General features: G+C 49.4%; 2 protein-coding genes across 2 annotated transcripts in view; both read right to left on the bottom strand.

The window, feature by feature from the left end:
• Positions 1-503: 503 nt before the first annotated feature.
• On the bottom strand, positions 504-13,677 carry LRRC58 (leucine rich repeat containing 58). The gene is made up of 4 exons (XM_021274306.4): positions 13,136-13,677; positions 7,777-7,905; positions 6,339-6,616; positions 504-4,810 (listed from the first exon to the last, which is right to left on the bottom strand). Exons 1-4 carry the CDS (start codon positions 13,618-13,620, stop codon positions 4,602-4,604), a joined length of 1,101 nt encoding a protein of 366 aa, XP_021129981.3. The 5' UTR covers positions 13,621-13,677; the 3' UTR covers positions 504-4,601.
• A 1,842-nt stretch (positions 13,678-15,519) lies between these two features.
• Positions 15,520-22,414, bottom strand: part of FSTL1 (follistatin like 1) — a 30,521-nt gene continuing 23,626 nt past the window's right edge. The window contains exons 7-11 of the mRNA XM_027449655.3: positions 21,166-21,284; positions 20,904-21,016; positions 19,627-19,737; positions 18,635-18,732; positions 15,520-18,402 (exon numbers count right to left, since the gene is read on the bottom strand). Coding sequence (XP_027305456.1) covers positions 18,358-18,402; positions 18,635-18,732; positions 19,627-19,737; positions 20,904-21,016; positions 21,166-21,284 — 486 coding nt within the window. The 3' untranslated portion in view covers positions 15,520-18,357. The remainder of the gene's footprint in view (positions 18,403-18,634; positions 18,733-19,626; positions 19,738-20,903; positions 21,017-21,165; positions 21,285-22,414) is intronic.

Below are 22,414 nucleotides of genomic sequence, written 5' to 3'. Positions count from 1 at the left end.
AAGGATGTAGAGGGAAACACAGGATTACGCAAGAAATGGGAAGACAGTTAACACGATCAGAAAATTAACATTCAAAAAAAAAATAATTTCAGGTTTCGGAGTTTGCATATTAAGAAGAGTGAAACAGTTCGTGAACTTCAGAACTGATGGTTCAAATTGTTGGACAACTCTACCACACACTGCCTTCTCTTGTTCTTACAGTTATCTTGCCCATGAATTACTGCTACCTTTAAGCTCTGGAGCAAGCTTTGGCAATGCTACACCAGAAGTAAAACAGGATCCTGCCCGTAACATTCCCTGCTCTGTAAAAAACAGGCCCCAAATGCCAAGAGTTTCAGAAGTGCCTTTGGAAGTCTCACCAATTCTTGGTTTTACACAGCAGTTTTACCTAAGCTGTTCTCAGACCATGTATAGCCCCATTTTTAATGTTTATGATTCAGGAAGTGTTCTGCTCGCAGCAATACCAGGCATCGAGACGTCGGCAAATAAAGGACACACACAACTGTAGAAATAACATTTTTGGTTTAGTGTTTACAGTTTGTTTTACAGCTCATAATGAAACACTGTTAGAGATATTCTACATTCAGACATTCCTAGCAAAGTACACTTCTAAAAACATAAGGCACTTTAAGACTTCCTAAAACAACTGCTCGTGATAAAAATTCAATGAGAGGGCTAGATGAGAACCCTTCTAGCCTTAATATTCAGGTCAGTAAAAGATCAATCCTCTAGTAAGGCAGGCAAATGAAATAATCAATAGAGAGGCTTCCAAGATAGAGTTACTGCTGTATTAGTGTGCATTCTGAAGTAGTCTATTTGGAGTATCTTCAGCTGGGGGTGGTGGTGGCGGCAGAAATTCATCTGCCTGGTGTGAATAAGATGCATTAAAAATAGTTCTTTGAACTGGTTAACAAAGACACAGCGCAGGGATTAAGTTTCATTACTTTCATTGGATTAAATTCCTTCCATTCATTATCGCCAACAAGAGTAAGGAACAAAAAGGAGCTGGTTCTCCCCTCCCTCCCCCCTACTCCCATTATAATTCAACACAAGATTTCAAAGACTCAAAATGACCAGGACAGCAGCCCATGAAAAACTGCATCTGGCCACTTCAGAGTCTGTTTAAATATTCATTACTGACTTCCTCAAGTCTCACCTCTTATTAAAGAATAACAAACATAAAAGAATTGGCAACTGTATAAACTGCTCCCAGTCAAATTGATATTTTGCTTCTTTTTGAGCGTGATCCCACTGTTCGCGTGAAGGACCTGCATTCAGGCACACACCACCAGCTCCTCTTGGCAAGGAGGCGGCGGGACAGGGGCACAATGCCAGCAGGGCCCGGGACCCTGCGGGGAAGAGGGAATGAGCAACTTCGCTTCACACACTCGTGTCTCAGTTTAAGGACGTTTTCAAAAGCCAGACATGCTGGGCTGCTGTGGCAACACGGGGAGCGATACCAAAACACCGACCGAAGATTTCAGCTGGAGGCGCATCTGAAGGAGCTGAAGTTTAAAACTGACAAAAGGAGCTACGAGCCAGGCTGCTGGCAAAACCACTGCCTAACTTCTCGGGGTGTCCAAGAAGGGGATGATAGGAACCTACCACCCATCAGCATATTTTCAAGTTTTGTCTTGTCCAGTACATCTTCCAGGCCTTGGGGGCTAAAATTGCTGAAAATCTTGACTCCTGGGGGCAGCTTGGTATGTTAGCCCCTTTAGTACCAACCTGTACCTCTAGTCCTCTCATACCCACTTCTAAGGGGAAAAGAAACCAACCAACCATTTGTATTTCTTACGGGTCCCTGATTGTTGTGAATTCTGACTTACTTGAATTGCACTTTAAAGCCCAGCAGCACGAAGAAAAATCATTAGCTATATTTACGAACATATATAAATTTTTAAGAGACATCTTATATCAAGTCCAGATTGCATAGATATCCACTGCATCAGCTGTCAAGTTTCGACCTGGCTACAGTAAAGCAGCTACAAAAAACGATTAGCCTATTAGTGTTATTAGAATTGGGGCAGAGACAGGTAGCTTTTTTTTTAGGCAAGAAAATATAGCTAATTAAGGAGCTGAATCAGAGCCACACACACTCACAGGTATTGCTGCGTGAACAGGAGCTGTGGTAGCAAAGCGGTTGTGAAATCTGTCTTTGTGAAATGAAAAATACATCACTTCGAGACAGCTCCCGCTCGAGAGAGGCAGGCAGCATGGCATGGCCCTGAGCTCAAGAGATCTTGAGATCTCAACCGGTGTGGTTCACTTTCACTGGCAAGGGACAAGCTCCAGATCACACAGTAGTTGCTCACTACTGTTACACGAGCAGTAAATGTGAAGTTGTGGCTCTGCCATCAGTTTACTGTCCTTTAGCATTTATACGACAAGATTCATTCGGGACAGGGAGAAGCATCTGAAAGAAGAGATAAAGAAAAAAGCATAGGCCACTCGCTCACTGATCCCAATTTAGCTAACAGCACGCAGTCAGTTTCTCTCAAAAACTGGAGGTTCTTTCCAAGCAAACCTCACAGAATTTGCTAAAGTGATATCCAGTTGCTTTGTACTGACACCTTTTTAGGTCTTAAAATATGCTTTAAAAATGATTTGGAAAGGCACCGAGCATGTGTCATTTAATTTCTTCTGCATTTGTGTGTTACGGGAATCATTAGAGCAAGTTGCAGTAATTAATAACTGAAGAGGTGCTATTTTACAACCAGATAATTTCCTTCAAATTCTAGTTCTCTGCAAAGGAAACCCGGGAAATGAACAGTACTGCTAAGGAAATGCAGGGCAAGAAGTTAAACCTGCACACCGAGTCAGACTGGAAAGTACAGAGTTTCACAGACCTTGTTCTTCAGGTCACACTAAAAGAAAAATTCTGGCTTAATAATAATTAATTAAAAAAAAAAATCACTAAAGCTAGTTATGAGGATTAGAATTATCAAAGTGCTTTAATAAAGTGTCAAGCATAATTAAACAGGACCATTAACACAGAGCTGCCATAAGATATCCAAACAGGCACGTGTTTTCCGAATGCAAGAGAGAAGCACAGGTTTTTCAGTTTCCCCCTTGGGACCAAAGTGGGCCAAAAAAAGTTGTGCTTGTTCATGTAGTTTCTTAACACAAAATACTTGCTCTGCTCAAAGGCATAGTTGGATTTGCTGTACTGAAACTGCAACAAAAGGACTGTCTGCTGTAAAATGTTAATAAAAGGGGCAGCTCTCAGTGAGCAAAAACCACAATGGCCCCATAAGTATATCTATAAATACCTGTCGATTTCATAGTTACATTTTTAACAGGTATTTCTCTGTACTTAAAATTTCTGAACAACTTTCTGCAGCTTTCCTATAAACATAGTATAAGACAACTGAATGTGCTACTTGAACAATCCAACAGACTGCCAGATCTATTACAACAAGAGCAAATGCAAACAAATAAATAAGGAAGAGGCTTCAAAACCACCTCCAGCAAGATGCTCAGACAACGTGCCTTATATCCTTCCTACTGGTTTTTCCTCTCATGTTTTAAGTAAGAAAAAAAAAAAAAAAAAAAAGCATTCTCCACAGCACATCTGTTGGTACTTCCAGTTAGTAAACTTCTGTCTGCTTTAAACAGCTGAATTTAAGGACAGAAAGTAGACCAGTACAAAGCAGGGCTACCTTCAGCAGGGGGAATGTGGCTCTTTAGGCACAGGAAACGTCAATCAAGACCTTTCCTGCAATTCAGATATAAATGCAGACTTGCTCCAGTAAGCTGAGACTCAAGAACACGCTACAGAGCATCACACGTGGTCCCATGCACAGGCACATAGGGCCTCAGGTCCAAACTAACACCAGGTCTCACTAGAAGAACTCATCTGTCTTCTGAAGGCACCAAAAAGACAGCAACGCTCCAGGTGTAATGGGAAGAGGCAGAGGGAGGGGGACGAGGAATGCAGTGAGAAGGGAACACTACGGGCAGCTTGGTGTAACAAGGGAGAAAAAAGGGTGGCTCAGTTCTACGTCTGTAACGTCTACAAAAGCACAGAGACCCTATGCCTCTAGGCAAAGGAACAGTGACCAGAGTCGAGGAAATCTTCTCCTCAACAACAACAAATGAAAAGCAAGTCCCGTTTTCGGTGGATGGGCACAAAAACCTGTAACTGAAATCGGAGGAGACAACGAAGAATCAAAGAGTTAAACAAAACATTGGGGTCCGCGCACACTCACACGGCGTGATTCGCCTGCTTCTGATTTACCACAGTGTCAAGAGATCTGGACAGCCTCCTCTGCCCTGCAGGATGACTCAAGTCCAGCGAAGTGTCGGGTACCCAGCGCTTCTCGACCTGCCAGTCGGAACAAGTCCCCCTCCCCAGCCTGCACGAGGGGGGCTCCCCAGCCAGCAGACGTTTCTCACAACCCCAGGCACCCCACAGGCAGCACGCCACCCAGTTAGTTCTAAGTAGCACTGCACCCAGCACGCGGAGGCTTGCTAAGGTGCTCTGTCCCCTACGAGGACTCGAGGGCAGTTCCTCGTGAGCCCCTTGAGGCCAGAGGCTCACGCTTCGCCACCCCATTATTGCTTTTCGAAGCCGTTTTCCTTCCAGCCTTCCCGTTCCGCTATCCCAGGAGGACTTTCTGCATCCTGCGCGCCGCCACGCTGGCTTCGTCCTCAGAGTCAGACTCGCTCTGGGAAGTGGAGCTCTGGGAGGCCGAGCTGCAGGGCGAGGAGCACTCCGGGGAGCACAGGTAGTGCATCAGCGGGATGCGGTACTTGCCACAGAAGTCAACAAACTTGATCTGCCTGACGCAGCTGTCAAAGTAGACACCTGGAAGGGCAGAGGGCACAGCAACGACACATCAGAAGGCGGGAGGAGAAATATCTAAGCTCCGTGAGGCGGCTGTGTCTGCTGCAAACGCCTCCAGTGAGGATTTGGCACAGCACTGGATGGGGAAGCAGGAGGGATACTGGAGACAGAAGGGAACAGAGCACCTATGGAAATGCAAAACGTGAAATTTCTTTTCTTGGTAAAATAAATAACAGCAATCCCGTAAAAATGCATTTACTAGGTGCTTAAGAAAGGCAAATTCTATGTGAAAAGACGTAGGGCATCTACTTGCAAAGAATGAGACAGCTCCTTCTAACCATTAAGGAGCAATCCCAGGCTGGGAATTCGCAAGCTTCTCCTCAAATGTTGGTTTAATTCGCTCGCCCTGTTTTCAAAATTTGTAAAGCCTCCTCTACCAGCTAGCAACGTCGTGCCCACAAATAGCCCCTCTCCCTTTCATGGCTCCACTTCTCTTCTGCTTGAGTGAAGTCACCATGCTGAGTTTGGATGCGGTTTTCCATGGCAACGGTGTTGCTGTAACGCACAATTACCTTCTCCTCCTGTCACAGGGAGTGATTTTAGACACTGACATTTTCAGAAGTTTCCAGCAGTGTTTTAAGTCCTGGCTGCTTTGGAGCAATCTTTTCTCCTGCAGTGCCAGAGCAACGCTGCAGTACTGTGCTGGTTTATAAGGATGAGTGAGAAAAGAGCAAAAAAAAAACCAATCCACTATTATTCCAAGCTGTGCAAAGCTCTAAAAAAAAGGGAGCCTTTATTGCTTTTCCAACACAAGTTCCAGCCCTTCCACCTTTGCTTACGAAGCTTGCTTTGATACTGTCCTATAAGGAGATAAGATAACGGACTGCATTATGGCTGCAAGGTGGATATTAATTAATGATTTTCCTTAATCTCCTCAAGGCCAAATGCACAGATCATTTACTCTGGATAAAGATTAAGCATTAAGCCAAATTAAGCTCGAGGATTCCAGGCTTATCTACAAAGTCCTCTCCACACAGGTACTACACATTAGTTACCCCAAGCAAGAGCTGAATAAGTTGCTCTTGGTAACGGCCAAGCCCTACAGCCTCCCAACTCTTTTTCCACCTGGAAATGAAGCTTGCTGCTCAGCTGCCCAATTACCAACGCTTGCTTGTTCTCCTGTCCCTTACTCAGCCTGCGTTATGACAGGGCAGGTGGGTAAAACACTTCTGAACGTAAAAGCACCATGGAGGATTGGGATGTGCTGTAAAGATTTCTGATAAATGCACCCAGAATGTCAAATTCCCATGTAAATAAAGGTATTCAGTCAGCACTGCAACTTTAAATGCTGCTCCTAAGTTAAGAAGAGAGAGTACAACAGCTTCCTTAAAGACAAATTTCGGGAGAGCTGGAGCCAAAGAAATACAGCCATAATTTGGGTGCCACGACACACCCAACCTGGCTGAGCTGCTAAAAACACAGCAAACCAGAGGGAAAAGCAAACCCACCAGGCAGAAAGCAGGCAGCAGAGCAGTGAAGGCGAACTTACCGCCACATTTAGGGTTGGGACAGTTGCTGGCCAAGCTCAGATAGCGGACAAGATTCTCCGGGAGATCGCTGGGAGCGTAGGGCACGTTGCGGGTTTTAATCGTGCGCCCGGCCAGCTCCTGAAGGCTCGGGGGATTGTAGGTCAGGTCACGCACGAAGCGAACCACCAGCGGGTTGCCACGCAAGCTCAGCTCTTCCAGGTGGACCAGGTTAAGGATCTCCCGAGGGAGGTAAGTCAGGAGGTTGTTGTGCAGGCTAAGGGAACGCAGGGAATGCAGCCTGAGGATGGAAATGGAAAACCCATCAGGACATGCAAGCAAAATCATTCCGCAGTTGCATCACACACAGACCTGAAAACTCTCCCCGCTCCTGCCAAACTCCATCCTTTGTTTTTTCTTCTTTCTAAAGCATAAACCCACACTAAAAGAGGCTCTGTTACTCCAGCACACACAATGCCATACAAAACTTGGCTTGGCTCTTGTATGCCTGTTAAAAAAACAGCCCTAAACGTGCTGCTGTGCCTCTCGCTACACACCCCACAATCTCCGCACACACCCTCAAAACAGTAGAACAGAACAAAAGCGTACAAACTGAGCGCTTTCAGTGGCAGATAATGCCTCCTTCTACCCAGTGTGAGCATCAAAACTGGTTTAAAGCAACGCTTTGAATAAGTCACCTGCTCTCACTCATGCATTAAAGACAAATGCTGCTAGGCAGCCAGCTCTGCAAAGCCCCGTGCTTTCATCGCTCGCGGCTGCATCCCCTGCGCAGTGATACTACCAGATCCCAAAAGCTTAGCAAGGTCAGGCCAGGCTAGCATCTGCATGGGTGACAAGCAGTAATTTGGCTCTCAGAGGCGGTGTTCTCTCTGAGAGCACGCAGCAATGTGCCAGCACAGTGCCCAAGGATGCTCCGAAGCCAGTACGAGACACCTGGAGTTATTAAACACTGCACCTCAAGAATAAAGCAGTGAAGAGAGAAAGCAGTAGCTCATCCTCTAGAGCTGTGCCACAGGACTTAGGGAATGCTAAAACTTTCTGAGATCCTAGAATAAGAAATGCCAAGGGAATACAGATTATGGCACAGCATAAAAGCACAAACACACGCACACAAGAAGGCTTTGGGTAAAATGAAACAAACCAAGCGTTCATCACTGAGAACACAGCAGCTATTTTCTCCTGAGTTGCCCAGGTGCTTTTCAGGGCTCCCTGTACAAATCTATGGATTCACTTCACAGCGTGCACTTGATGTTTTTTTCCATAATACTTCGAGATCTCCATATTGCACATTTGTGGCCACGCAAGGGTGGTGCTGAGGATCACCACTAAGGGTCTTCCTGTTGAAGCCTAGGTCCTCCCACTTGCTTTTATCCACACAAAGCAGAAGGAGGAGCTCAAAGAGTTAATTACAGCTGGTGGCTGATGACAGTAGATACTCACTGTGCCAGCTGAGGTGGAATGCTCTGGATCTTGTTGTCACACAGGACGAGATAGCTTAGAGAAGGCAGGTTTGCTAATTCAGGTGGAATTGAAGTAATGAAATTCCCTCCAAGGTACAGAAATTCCAAACTGAAAAAGAGAAGAGAAGACGCTGCGTCACCTCATTAAGGTCATTGCCTTAGTTTCATTTAATGGTAGATCTCCTCGTCTCCTGCGTTTCTTAAAGCGAACTCACGGCTGACTATGGATGAGATAATTTGCCGTGGGAAAAGAAAAAGCTGTTACACATTGTAATACAATAAAGCTGCTGTTTTGTAACATATAAAGTTGAGATTTACCTACGGTCTCCTGCAGTCACTCTTATATCTGTAGAAAGGCACTGGACACCTGAGTATTATGACTTAAATCTTTCATCAGCTCAGGCTGCCTCAAGCTCTCTGGTACGTACTTGGGTATGACAAAGTGGGTACAAAATTAAGTTTGAAACCTAAGGCTCTGAAATGGCTCAATTTGACCCTAAGAAGCTTGCTTCGACTGATATGGGACAGCACATTTGGAGGTTATTCTAACCATGCAAGGAAGTACATGGGGAAAAATAAAATAAAATAATAAAACCACCACTCAAAAGTAGCCTTTTTTCTACATAAAAAACCCGTAGGTGAGGAGTGGGGGTTGGAGTAAGGCTGCTGTGCTGGGAGCACGTCAAGAGGAGATTATTTTTTAATTAAATTTTGATCCCAGAACAAAGCCCAGAATTTTAACCAAAATTCCTCCTTCAACCTCCATTGTTTCCCAAAGTTGGATTTCGGCTGCTTGGCTCCCATCAGGAATTTACTGCTGACAATACAGTTCCTTTGCATATTTTAACTCCGTGCCATTGCTGGCGCTCACGCTGAAAAGTGTTGGGCAAGGGAATTTCAGTAATGTGGATTTCAATGTTTAAATAAGCTTTAGATGTGTACAAGTCTCCATTTCCTAGGAAAAGTGAATAATTAACTCCTTGTCCTCTGCGTTTGAAGACAATACATCTAAAAACACACATTAGCAGGGAAGGGAACAAGGGCAGCAAAATATGCGGCGAATGTTTTCAAAATCCCCTTCAAGCCACAAAATACATAACTTTCCAGATCAGCTTACAGCACAAACTCAGCGTGCAAAACCACTGCCAACTGCTCACAGCTTTCAAATCCACTCTTTTTAGCCTGTGTAATGAGAGCGCTCATTACTAGCTAAGATGTAAAGCCCCAGCATCAGGCTACAAACTGTCCCGAACTGCAAATCCACTAAATAATGTAATTCCTTTATGGCTACAAAGGGTTCCTAAAACTTGTTTTCTTTTTACCTGCCTTCTGTATCACTGCTCAGAGGTCTGCTGATCAGTAACTCCCTGGGCCCAGCCTAGCATGTAGGACTTAGGATTTCCAACATCAATTTAAGAGATGAATTAGGTGGTCGATGTATAAAAATAAGTAAATAAAAGGCACAGGGAGGGAATTTTGAGACAATGAACTCATTTTATATGCAGAAAAGATATCCTCACAGCTTCCACTGAAACACAGCTGAGTAGGAAGAAGAAACCTGTGACCCCTCTGTCCCTGTGCCCTGAAATATAATTTGCTACGAAGAAGGACCCAACCTCGCCTGGGCTGAGCAAAGCAGAGGAATTCCTAGCAGCCATTCCTCAACCAAACTGAAGCACCAAGACTTGTTGAGCACAGCTAATCGGGACGAGGACTCCAAGGAGACACAGCCACGTTGCAATCGGTGCTGACCGCACGGTGAGGGTCACAGGACGGGAGCCGTCCCTTTCTGAACGAGAGCAGGTCGGGGAACAGCAGGGAGAGAGCATCAAGCTCAGTGGCTGCTTTAAGTAACCCTTCACGTCCAGCTTGGGCCCCGTTTTCCTGACAATCATTAATCCGCGTGGTCACTGAACCAGCCAGCTAAGGTCTCGTGCAGCGCTGTGTACACACAGGGAGGAGAGCTGGAATTTTTCTGTACTTCCAGAAGCCAGGCTTGTCCCACCGCCGTTCCTGCCTCCTCTCAGTACAAGGACCGCAGCCTCTTCCCTCAGGGAAATGCTCCCACAGCTAGGAAACGATGCAGGTGGTGGCAGCAAAGCGTACTTACAACATGCCAAGAGACCGTACGTTCTTGCTGGCATATGTCCGTGGTGTTTCCAGGTCATCCTGTACCACAAACAAAGCAAAAAGCCCCGAAACACTCGGTAAATAAGAGCCCGCTCCGAGCACAGGAGCTATTTTTAACGCCTACCAGTTACCATAACTCTTCCATAGTCATGCTCCAGGAGGAGAATATCTTCTGGCGTAGAAGATACTCAAAATCTCAACCCATCCGGTTTCCCAACAGATGCTCCCTCGGATAAAATTTAACAGCTGGCATCAAACAGATGCATCTTAATAGGTAATCTTAAAAAAAAAATAAAGAAGAAACAATGACCCTGAAATAGCTCCGGGTCTTTTTAGGGTAAACTTTTTTCAGCGAGAAGTTTCCACGGCAGTTTTGAGGCTCATGCAAGGGAGGACTTTAAAAGCAGCCCACGCTGCGCTCCTGCCAGCCCTGTTCCACGATTTGCTAATTCCTGAGAGCACGGCACAGCCTTTGCTGACATGCAAATTTCAGATCAAACAGCTGTCTGAAAACTATTTGCAAAACGTTTGAAGAGGGGAAGAAAAAGGGAGGCAGCGAGCAGATTTCCTAATGCAGCGCCTTTATCAAAGCCCCGTTTGCTGTTTTTCCCACACTGTAACAGCCACCCTGAAGTGCGTGCTTGTCTCACATGCTGAATAAAAGCAAATTCTCTGGTTTTCATTGCACCTAAGCCTTCACACAAAACTTGGATGAATCCAGTTATGAGCTTGAGGCCTTTGATCCCAGCCCTTGAATAACAGGGCCTTACTGGAGGCATCCAAGCAAGAAGGAAAGGAACACGTGGCAGATGCCTGGAAAGAGCCTGCTCCTTTTCTTTGCTCTTTCTGCTTGCTTCTGGTGCTCTGCTGTACGTGAGTGGTAACTGGAAGAGTAAGACTGAACTCCAAATTCACACCAGAAGGTTCAAGGTATTCAAGATTCGAGGCATTTCACTGAGCTGTGAAGGTTTCTTCCCTTTACGTGGCAAGACGTCTCCCAAAGCACGCAGCGATGAGGGCGATCTGTGCACCCATAAACCCAAAGCCATGTTTTCCAAGCCCATCAGAAGCAGATGACTGCACTTCTGGCCTGGTACAACACGAGGCTCCTTCACACATCCCCAGCTGGGCCAGCAGAGGAAGGCGACACAAGCCCAGAGCAGCAGCACAACACCTCACCTTGCTGAAAACACGGCAAGGTCTGTGCTGGAGGAAGTGCAGAAGAGATGATACTCATGAGCACCCACAATAAGCTCACCTTTTATTTGGCAACATACGCAATTTAAGGGAGCTGCTCTCGCCCACCTGGTGCATTTTCTACCCTAAATTCACAGCAACAGCCAATGCTGCAACCCAGGCCTTGCACTGCAGTGACACTGCTCGCTGACAGTGGTGGGTGGCAGACACACGGGAGCTGGCACAGCCATAAGACAAATAAAAAAGCCCTCAGCAGGACCCACATTTACCTTACTTTTCAGAAGCTTATGAGGCTGTTCCAAATCACCATGAACTAGTTTATGGTGGAACTGGGAGGAAAGAGCAGCGTTATCCTTTCAAAAACTACAACAGAAGAGCTGTACGGGGAGCAGAGGAAAGACGTGAGGTTTAACTATTAAGAACTTTTAAGAAAATCCTCATCAGAGCTCAGGTGTTCTCTTGAAACAGGAAATGTTTCTAGGTCTCTGCAACTCTGCTCAGCTCCACAGCCAGCAGCTGGAGCAAACACGAAGCTGCCAGGGTCACAAGAAGAGAACTGTTAGCCTCAGGAACTGCAGCACCAGCAGGAGAAACGTGCCCGGTCAAAGTGCTGCCTGCATTCCTCTGTGGTCTCAGAGACCAGGAGAAATGAGAAAAATGTCTTTTATGGGAAGTGGTATATGGAAAAAAGCTCAAAGTCTTGGCTTGCGAGATGGACACCTTGCAGCTCAAGCTGTGAGGTTAACAGAAGACAACAACTGCACCAGGTCCCAGCTCGCTCCTGCTTGAGCTCAGAGTCCAACAGAAGCCTCTGTGCTGCCCTGCCACAGCAGCTGGCCCTGCTCTGCTCCTGCTCAGGCTCATTTTACCCACTTCAACACTAGGCATGCTCACTGTGCCGCCACCTCTCTCGTTGGCAGGTGGGAATGTGGTCTGGCAGCAGCTCCCCTCCACAGTTCTCTCTCTATTTCCTAAACTTTTGGCAAGGGTGCGAGATCACTGGCTATCTGGCTCCAACGAGCAGATTCCAGATTTCCTGTGGAAGAATATGAAATTATGAAGTGCTGCTTTCTCCCAGCTCTGGCAACACAGCGTGCTCCTCCCCTTTGCTATTTAAGCAGTCCTTGACACAGAAGGGTCACTGATGGCACAGTGGTGAACAAACTGACAATCCTGGTGGAGCGTGAATCCACTACCTTGAGCTAAAGTTCAATTTTATCGTGGTGGCACGGTAGCAGAAGTTCAGTAAGTTAGCAGTGATTACACAGGAGGCAGCCACAAGCCGGGTCTGGTTCAGTTTTTCTACCTGACACATCATTGTGTAACGATAAACCCAAAGTTCGATCGCTTTGCCTGCAGCTGCCCTCTCAAAATCATCCTGGGGCTCAAGCATGAGCAGTTCAAACAAAGCTAAAGGCAGGATCTGTGCTTCAGAGCAGAGTAACCACAGGGTGGTAGCTTGACAGCAGTGTGGCATGGAGCACCGAGCTCAGCCCGTTGGGGTACTGCATGCCAACTGGCACAGCCTGGTCAGCAGTGTGAAAAGACTGGGCTTGGGGCTTGTTTTCTTGGAAGAAAAGTAAAATTAAAAGGGAAAAAGAGAGGCTGAGAGAACTTAAACCAGCAGCAGGGATCCTCTGCCTACGAGGTGGAGGCAACAACGGGATCCCAACTACGAGCTGGGCAGCTACCACGGGTGCTGTGGAGGCAACAGGGCTCATCTCCCGTGCACAACTGGCACTGTGCTCCTCTCCTATGAAGCTGGTGCCTCGTTTTCCTTGTTGTCCTCGAAGCGACTCCTCCTGAAGAGAAAAAAAGCCGAGACTCCCCCTCTAGACCCCCGCAATCACCTCAGGGACCCCGTGATCACCTCAGGGACCCCAAAACTACCTCAGGGACCCCGTAATCACCACAGGGCCCCCGTAACCACCTCAGGGACCCCACAATCACCTCAGGGACCCCACAATCACCTCAGGGACCCCGCAGTCACCTCAGGGACCCCGCGATCTCACCTGCGGAGCTCCTGGATGTCGGGCGGGATGCCGTGCAGGCGGTTGCCGCCCAGGCTGAGGCTCTGCAGCCCCTTCAGCCCCAGCAGGGCGGGGGGCAGCTCGGCGAAGCGGTTGCCGCTGAGGTTGAGGACGCGGAGGGAGCGCCCCAGCGGCGCCTGCCCCAGCCCCTTGGGCAGCGAGCCGGGCCCCCCCAGCCGGTTGTTTTTAGCCAGCAGCGTGTGGAGGCGAGGCAGGGCCAGCAGCCCCCCGCCCAGCTCCGCCAGCCCCGTGCCGCTCACATCCAGCAGCTCCAGCGCCGGGAACCACTGCGACAGCCCCGCGGGCAGCGGCCCCGACAGCCGCCGGGGGGACAGCACCAGCCGCCGAGCCTCGGCGCTGCGCCGAGAGCGGAGCTCAGCCAACAGCTCCAGCTCCGGCTCTGCCTCCGGGTCTGGCTCCGGCTCCTCCTCGGGCACCGCCGGCTCCTCCGGCTCGGCCGCCGCCATCCCGCTCGGCCCCTCCGCTCCGCTCCGCCCCGGAACCCGCGGGGCTCCGCCGGCCCCCTCCGGCCATGGCCGGCCCCGCAGGGAGGGAGGGAAGGAGGGAGGCGAAATGCAGGGCGCGGGGTTCCTCGGAGCCGCCGCCGCGCTGCCTGCGCGGTGCCCGCCGCCCCGGAACGAGCATGGCGGGGTGGGGAAAGGGGCTGAGATGGCGGCTAGCGAGGGGTTTGGGGCTGGCAGGGGGTGGGGGTCGGTGCACGCCGCTAGCCCATGTGTAGGCTCCTTCACCGCACTCGGGGGAGTGATGTGTAAAAATAAAATTGCTCCTAACCGTAAAATTAAGGGTAACTTTCACACTCAGTGCTCCCACCGCAGCGCGGTGCTGGTTCCTGAGGCGCCACCAGAGAGCCTCCAGCTTCCCGCAGGAGCCCTTTGGCTGTGTGGAGTGGGTGTCGTCTCTCAAAACACTTCCCAAAAACAAAGGCTCAGAAGGATCTCGGTGTACATTGCGTGGCCAAGGTTGGCAGGGACCTCTGGAGGCCACCTGGTCCAACCAGCAGCTCCAGCGGGGCCACCTGGAGCACCTCACCCGGGCCATATACATCCAGATGATACTTGAATATGACACAGAATTGTCTAGGTTGGAAGAGACCTCAAGATCATCGAGCCCAACCTCTGACCTAACACTAACAAGCCCATATCCCTAAGTTCAACATCTAAACATCTTGTAAAGACCTCCAGGGATGGTGACCCCACCACTTCCCTGGGCAGCCCATCCCAATGCCTCACAACCCTCTCAGTAAAGAAGTTCTTCCTAATCTCCAGGGATACCTTTGCCTGGGCATTAAAACACAGCTTTAGTCCCGATTTAACCCACAGATCTTCCCTCTGAAAGTCTGGCAGGCGAAGAGGCCTGATGCAGGTCACAGGCTGGCACCGAACAGACTGTGGTGGTAGCGTACATTAGGCGCAGAGGCAACTGGAGATTCACGACCTCGGTTTGTCGCCCTTTGGCCACGGGTTAAAAGCTGTGCAATCAGTAATCGTGTGCTGGGAGAAGCAGCAGCAGCCTGTGACAAGAAGATTCACAGCTCCGGGGAACTTTTGCCCTGACGATGTCTGGGCTTAGGGAGCAAACTGCTTTTGCTTCTTCATGGTGCATAGAGGAACCTAAAAGGGAGCAGCAGTCCCCTTGGTGGATTCACCCCTTCAATCCCTGATATAAACCCAGAGAGAGCTGCCTAAAAGCAGAAACTGTATCAGGATAGTTATGTCTTTTCAACATAATTGTCTTATGACAGACTAGTTTGATCCCATCTTCAGAATTAAAGGTAATACATACCTTAAAAATGCCATCCAGAGTCTAGACCAGCCACTTAAATAACACATTTCTCAGATTGGAGCTCAACAGCGCTGCAGAACTGCGGTATTTATAGTGCCATCTAGCTAAATTTGTACCTGGCACTTCCTTTCACTCCATTTTAAAATCCTGGGAAATTGTAGCAGTAGAGATAAAAGTAATAAAACAGCCTTATTTTACAGAGGAGAGCTGGATGCCCAGGGAATGCCAAGTGTTCAGACTGTGTACAGGGAGGCTGGGAGGTGCTACAGGGGCCAGGTAGCATTATTTGCTCCAGTGTTAAAAGTAACACTGAGAGTGTTAATTATTTTAGACTGCCTTGAAAAGAACATGCAAGCAGAACAAGGTAACCCAGCTTTTCTCCCAGACAAACACCCAGGGCTTTTCTTCCCAGCTAGCCCAAGGCTGCTGATGGCTCCCTGTAAGCCAGATTTACAAGTCCTCTGGCTACAGGTTGTGGTTGCCTCTGGGTTCTTCCCAATTAGTCCACCCGAGGACTAATTGAAGAGGAAGATGAGGGTTTTCAGAAATACAACACCGGTGTATTTTTTTTTTTTAATTTTGTTTTATTTGGCAGTAATATCCAACCCCCCCTGCTTCAAAAAAAAATTACAAAATCAAGTAAAATAAGTGCACTAAGGAAACCTACGGAATACTGATAAATTTCACACACGTACAGGAGGGAGCACAGAGGGAGGAGGGGGGAGTTCTTTGTTTTCTTGCTTAAATTTGGCTTTTTGAAACAAAACAAAACAAAACAAAATGCCTTCCCCGCCCTTTGCAATCTCTTTGTCCTAGAAGGCAACACCTGGAATTCAGCACTTCCCTCCTCAGCAGCCGAGTCACCCTGCAAACGCGAGCAACCCACAGGCCTGATGTGGGGCATCGCTCACCGAGTGGGTGCCCTTCCCCTCGGAGTGGGGAGGCAAGAGGTTTTGCTCTCTTTTGGTTACCGCAGCCCTTCGAACTGGCACCGTTTGCCACAGGTACGTTTAATTTTTTGAGGGCACAAGGAGGGAGAAGCTCCACTGGAGGTGGCTCTTTCTGTAGGGGCACGTTCCCTGCGCCCCTACCCGAGGCTGTGTTATATGGCTTGTCAGAGAACTTATTTTTCCTGAAAGAGCAGCGCATCCCTCAGCCTTCAGCCCAAGAGCAAGCTTTGTAACCTCAATTTCCAGCACAGAACTCTCCAGCTGGCCCCGGGAGCCATCCTCGCAGAGTGCATGCCCACAGGGGACAGGAAGGAGATGAGAATGTGTACTGCAGCCTACAGACCTTCTGCCATCACCAGCCTCCCCTTCCTGCACACGCTTTGCTTCTCCCAGCTGGAGATTTTCCTGACCGGACAATGAGATCTTCTTCCCATCCAGGGAGAGCCTTTAAGGCAAGCTGTTGTGTTTTCTCTAAGGCACTTGTATGATCCAGTCTGGAAGGAAGCCAGCTGGGAGGCACGAGCTACCTTTCAGAGCAGGGTCAGAATAAAGCAAAACATTTCCTAAAACCACGTTCCTGTGACTCCAGACCCAGCACGTGAAGCTGCTTCGCTCATACTGGTGGGGAGGTGTCTAAAAGGTGCTCCTGTTCCACCAAGCACCAGGACACAAGCAGTAGTGCTGTCCTGCATGCCCTGCGGCTCCTAGGGGCTCATTCCCCTCACCATCACAGCTGCTAGCGTCTCACATCTGGACCTTCATGGGAGAAGAACCCCCTAAGAGCAAGCCCTTTTGTATTTATTACACCAAAGCCTCCAAGCGTGGCAGGGTAGGTTACGACTCCCACTGCAAACGTGGCGCTGTGTCAGTCAGTGGAAGTCCTCTGGATGCACACCAGGGAAACAGCTCAAAGACCAGGCAGCTTGGAACAAATACAGCTCTCAGGTTGAGACTGCAGCAGGGACCAAGCTTTCTTCTTCTCCTACGCTAGCTCATTCTTCCTCTCCAAGGCAAACATGGTGCCAGAAGGGGAAGGCTGGGACACAAGCCCTGCTGATCTTCTCTCAAGCAGAACACACTTCTGATGCGAGTGGAGTTTCGCTCGAGTAACCATTAGGGACAGCGAGACACTTGGCAACAATTGCTGAAGGTGCCCACGAACGGGAAGACAGAAATCACAGGCAGTCATACGGATACGTGCAACCACTTGGGATGCACAGCAGGGGCATGAAGGGAATGTGGACACAGCATGTTCAGGCGTGAAACTGTATGGAACAGGAGAAAATCAGCTGGGCTTGAGGCTAGGGAGGTGATCTCTCGCTAGACTACCTAGCAGATCCCCCTGGGCAATTTAGGGAAGCCTGAGTGTGGACTCTGAGCACAGTCAGTGCTAGCCAAGGGAGCAAAAGACAGAGAGAGCTGCAGTGTCAGCCTGTGTCTGGTGGAACTCGTTACATCCAGCCCTGTCTCTTTGTCCCATCAGGGACACTGCAGTCCCCGACTGAGAAATACCCTGTAGGAGAGGGCTCAAAAGTTGCTTGTGGTGGCTGAGTGCAGTGTGATACAAACTGTGCACGGGCATTACAGCACTGTCAATAACAAAAACCCCACAGGCCGGGTTTTTCTTGAAAGATCTAGAGCTACGAGACATACAAACGCTGCGTTACTACCATAGGAAATAAAGTAAGCAAAACAAAACGAAACAAAAGGGGGAGTCAGCACGTGAACGTGATAAGAAAAAAAAAATAAAAAATATGATAGCACCTTTAAAGAGAGGGCAGGGAGAGTTACGAGTGAGATGAGGTCGCAAGGAACCGTGTGTTGGAGCCCACAATGTCCTGGAGGAGCTGCTGGGGACAGGCCGGTGGAAAGCAAGGAGGAACGTGCTGGATTCGTGCCCGCGGCGTGGCACCACGACTCCCAGGTGGCACGCGAGGCTGAGCAGCTTGGAGGAGCTCGAACCAAAGGGGAGGGGAAGCAGGGCAAGGTCCTTGGCTAATGATGCCCTGCAGCACGCAGAACCCAGCCATGAAACCGTCGGGCCCGTATTTCTGCAGCCAAGGCCGGCGCTGACAACTTTTATCGATGGAGGATCCCCTTTTCTATCCAGCACTCACCTCCGTCCTTTCCCCAGCTCCAGGGGAACAAGAAATCCCTGTTAGCTCCCGGGAGGAGCGGCTGCCTGCTCTGGGAAAGGGTCCCAGGGGCTGCTGCGATTGCCTCCCAGCCTTCCCAAGCCCCAGCAAGGAAGCTCCCTGAACAGGTGGGCTCTGCTCCCCTTTCCTGGCCCCATTCTCTGTGTATTACAAAACAAATAACCCATCGCTATACAATGTAAATATCTGTGACTGGGCAACTGTAGCAGACACTTGTGCATACTGAGCTCAGCACTGGAGGACGGGGCAAGCAGGTTGGGCCCATCCTCCCGGGCTCCTCCGGTGTGGAGGCCCCTCACATCTCCTTGGTGCTCATTCTCTTGGTCTTCTCGGCCGTCTCCTAGAAAAAGAGAGCACAAAACTGACACAGGAGCTGGCAGCGCCCTGAAGACGTTGGTCCACCCACGAGCAGTGCCAACACTGGTTTACATCTCGCAGCCCAACACTTGTATTTGTCCCTCCAGGCAGCAGAGATCTTTTTGCTGTCCTCCCCTGTCTACCAGAAGCCTGCAAGTGCCAGAAGCAGAGGGAACTCCTCCACCGAGAGGACTTTTTCCTAGCCTCACACCAACCTGATGCTTCTGCAGCTCCTGAACGTATCTAGCTAGCTCCTCCTCAGTCAAGTCTTGATCAGGGTGCTGTCTCCGAGCAGGCATCTTCTCGTTCTTCCCTGTAAATGGGAAAAGAGTTCAGTGTTATCACAACCAGGGAATGCAGATTTCAGGGGCAGAACAAAAAGAGGGAATCAGCCTGAGCTGATCATAGCACACCTTGAGCTGAAGGAGGCTTTGCATTGTCCAGCCACACCTTCTCTGAAAGAAAAGAGCCCTTGTGGCTGCCTGGGACTCCAGAACCTGGGTTTCCAGCCTGTCCCTGTCTCTGCTTACACCATGGTAAGTAATAAAACTGTAAGGGAGAGATTTCACTCTGCTTTCCTCCCCTGTTATTTAGAAAAAAACACCTATCATAAGTTCAAACATCTTGGCCTCTTGTAGGGAACAAGTGGAAGCTCAGTGCTATGCCAGCTCAATAACTGACATGCAATAAAGGGTAATTTTGCCTACTGGGGATGCATCTTGCTGATGTATCTGATCTGATTCTTTGGTTTCATCATCCCCCTAACAGCAGCATCTAAACCCTCTGCTGCTCTGACACAGGCAGAAAGTGAAAGAAAGTGTTGTCCCACTGCCTGCTTCGGCCACGGATGCATGGAGCCAAGCAGGCAGCAACACTTGATGCTGCACAGAATCTTTCAAGGCTAGGATACTAACACACAAGTAGGAAAGCTGACTTGCTCACACCTCCACACATCGTAGCAGGCAGTTTCCTATTTTCCATGCATGTCCTGAAGCAGCAGGATGCAAATAAGCTCTGGTCCGGAAGATTTGGTGCTGCGTTTTCATCACGCCAAACCCAACCTGCGAAGCCCAGCAGCACTGCCCCCAGCTCAGTTAGGCACTTTCTGAGCTCTAGACCAGAACCAGCTTGGGTCTGGAAAAGCTAGAAAGGAAAAATCCCTTTTGTACAAAACCAAATAAAACCATCCCCTGGGGAGCGCACAGACCTTCACACGTCATGGCAGTGCACACCCAGTTCCCACAGGCGCAGACGCAGCGGTTGCACTCCACCTGGGTCTCTGCTCCGTCCTCGTAGGTTTCATCTTCCAGGGCACACTCTGGAGAGGCACAAAGCAAGGGCAGTGGTTGTGAGATACGCGGTGGGACAAAGACAACAGACTCAGGAGAGATGCCTTTGGAGGAGGCCTTCCTCTAGCCATCAATCCAAATGTGGACCTCAGTGACTGAAGTATTCACGCTGAATTTGGTGTGTGAAATTAGCCAAAAAATAATTATTTGGGGAAGTCAACCACTTAATTTTGCTTCCTCAAAAGCACACACTGCAATTTCTCAATTAAAATGAGATCTTGATGTGGGATCTGTTTGAATGTCCTGATCGGACACTCCTTATGCATAGAAGAGAACCCCCAAAGTGAAAGTTTTGGTCACTCTGAGCCAACGCCCTGTTCCCGGAGGGAGAAGCTGGGGAAATGGTGAGTGCATTTGCTGAGAGGAATGAAAAAAATCTTTCTCATTTTACCTCACATTTCTTCTCAGAGCTCTGTTATACGGTTAAGTCAAGGCCCTCACAGCACTGAAGCGTGGTGGTTCAGCGCAAACCAGCTGATCATCTCCAGCTTCCCACTGAAGCAGGCAACAACAGAGGTCAACTCAACATTCCCTAAGAAGCACAGGCTCTGTCTGCTTCTCAGAGCCACCACAGAGGGATGGAAACCCAGCACCTTCGGACCGGCAGGCGAAAGTACCCCCCGAGGAGCGGATCAGATGAGCGGCTCCGCGTGCCTGGTCAGCAGAACACTAAGTGGCCTCCACGTGAGCTGTGGCAGTAAGCAGGATTTGGAAGGACAGTGAACTTTGAGACATTTGTCGGGGAGGGTCTCTGTGTGAAAGGCAGAGCGTAGCAGGACTTTGGTCTGGCCTGATTTTTCTAAGGTACCCAGACACGAACTCCTCGCACGATTTATCTCCGCGCTGTTAAATACACGCGCTGACGTTCCCAGCGTGCCTTATCCACTTGACCTACGTCCCTGCTTGGAAAATGCAAACCTTTTCCATCACATGAGCTGTGGGACAGAAGAAGCAGAGCTGTTGACAATGCAGGGATAGAAGAGCAAGGGGTGCTGTAAGACGGGAGGTGGGTGAGCAGACCATCAACATGAACTCTGGGAGTTACAGCATCTAAGTCTGACTGAAAGCTGATCCCTCTCCTTTCCCCCCTTATCGGTACCCCACTGGTTCCCCAGTACAAGCCAAGAATTCCTACTTTTCTCTGGTGGGTTGAAGGATGGGCTGAGGCACTTGAGAAATTCATTGAAGCTGAGCTTCCAGTCGGCGTTTTCATCTGACAGCTCGATGAGGGCATCTACGCAGAGTCCCCTGAAAGGAAACACAGAGGCACGTTCTGCACAGGGCTGCACCAAGCCGGTCCCTCCTCTGCTGGCTTCAGAGTCAAACCAGTAACACCTCGGAAGGCTCTGAGATGCTTTCCACCTTCCTACCACACCCGCTCCCCGCACAGTGCCCACCTGAGCAGCTTGTTGGTCTCCTGGTCCACATAGGTGGTGATGTTGACGGCGGTCTCGTTCTGCTCCACAAACTTCAGGAATTCGGCCGAGTCCAGGCGGGAATCGCCGTCATCAAAGCTCTGCAGGGAGAGAGAGACGGCGAGATGGGAGAGGATCTGATTTATGGGTCCAAGGTACCCCTTTCCTTACCCTTCTTCCACAGGTACTTAGTATTTTTGAAGTGCTGGTTGCATCATCCCTGTTTTGCACAAAGAACTCAGAGAGCAGCAGAACAATCTCCACACCAGCATCAGAAAGGGGAAAGATGGCTGTGGCCTCCTGCTCGCTGATAAGCTACACTGCTTCTCATTCCCCTCCTGCTGCTTGATTTATGGCTCTAACCCCATTTATTCTCTTTGTTCCAGCCAGCTCTTAGCCCTCTGATATACCTCCCGCCTTCAAGCAGACCAGTTGTGCTCAGGAAGGTGTCGGCTTTCCCACATGCGAAAACCCAAAGCTGTGCCTGAACTGTGACAGTGACAAAAGGGAAAATCACAGGAAGTAATTTTCTGCTGATCCCAGAGAAGGAACAATTTAACGCAACAGCTAAACGCCTTGCCACCGACTTCACAGGGTCCTGACAGGGCTCCTGTCCCCCTCAGGGACAGCCACATTGCAGGGAGGGGAAAATGAACCCGCACCCCAGGGACTTGCACAAGGCAGGTTTCCAGCTTAGTGCCACATCTGCAAACTCCTCTGGTCACGGAGAAAAGGGGAAACCTTCACCTCCTCCTTGCTTCCAGCGTTTATTGCCTGCAGGGCAGGAGTCAGGCCATTCCAGGGCAGCACGAGCGGGGTGAGGCACAGCTCTCAGGCTCCGTGGTGAAACAAATTGTGCACACGTGGAGCCATTTAGCTCGCCTTGCTTGGATTTGTCTGAGCTGCTCCAAGCCCTGTGCTGTGCTTTGAAAGTATTTCCAAGCTCTTTGGGCTGTTGACACGGTGGATTACCACCTGGCAGAGCAGGAAGCTTGGTCCAAGAAAGGGTAGGGCTTTGTCAGGGAAACTTCTGCCTGCTCGTGCCGGGGATCAGCGCTCCACAAAAAGGGAGAGGCAGGATTTATGGCTAGGAAAGGGAAGATGCTCTCTGGAGCAGAGGGACCGGCTCCTCTGCCTCACCAGGGGGTGCCATTGCCATGGCAAATTTGCTCGCAGCACTAACTCCTGTCAGGCACCATTAATCTCTGGCTGTCGACAGCTCCTGATTTAA

This window comes from Anas platyrhynchos, chromosome 1, assembly GCF_047663525.1.
Source record: "Anas platyrhynchos isolate ZD024472 breed Pekin duck chromosome 1, IASCAAS_PekinDuck_T2T, whole genome shotgun sequence".
In the NCBI taxonomy this organism is placed as follows: domain Eukaryota; kingdom Metazoa; phylum Chordata; class Aves; order Anseriformes; family Anatidae; genus Anas; species Anas platyrhynchos.
The sequence above is the reverse complement of the archived record's forward strand: the minus strand, read 5'-3'. Positions and strand labels throughout refer to the sequence as shown.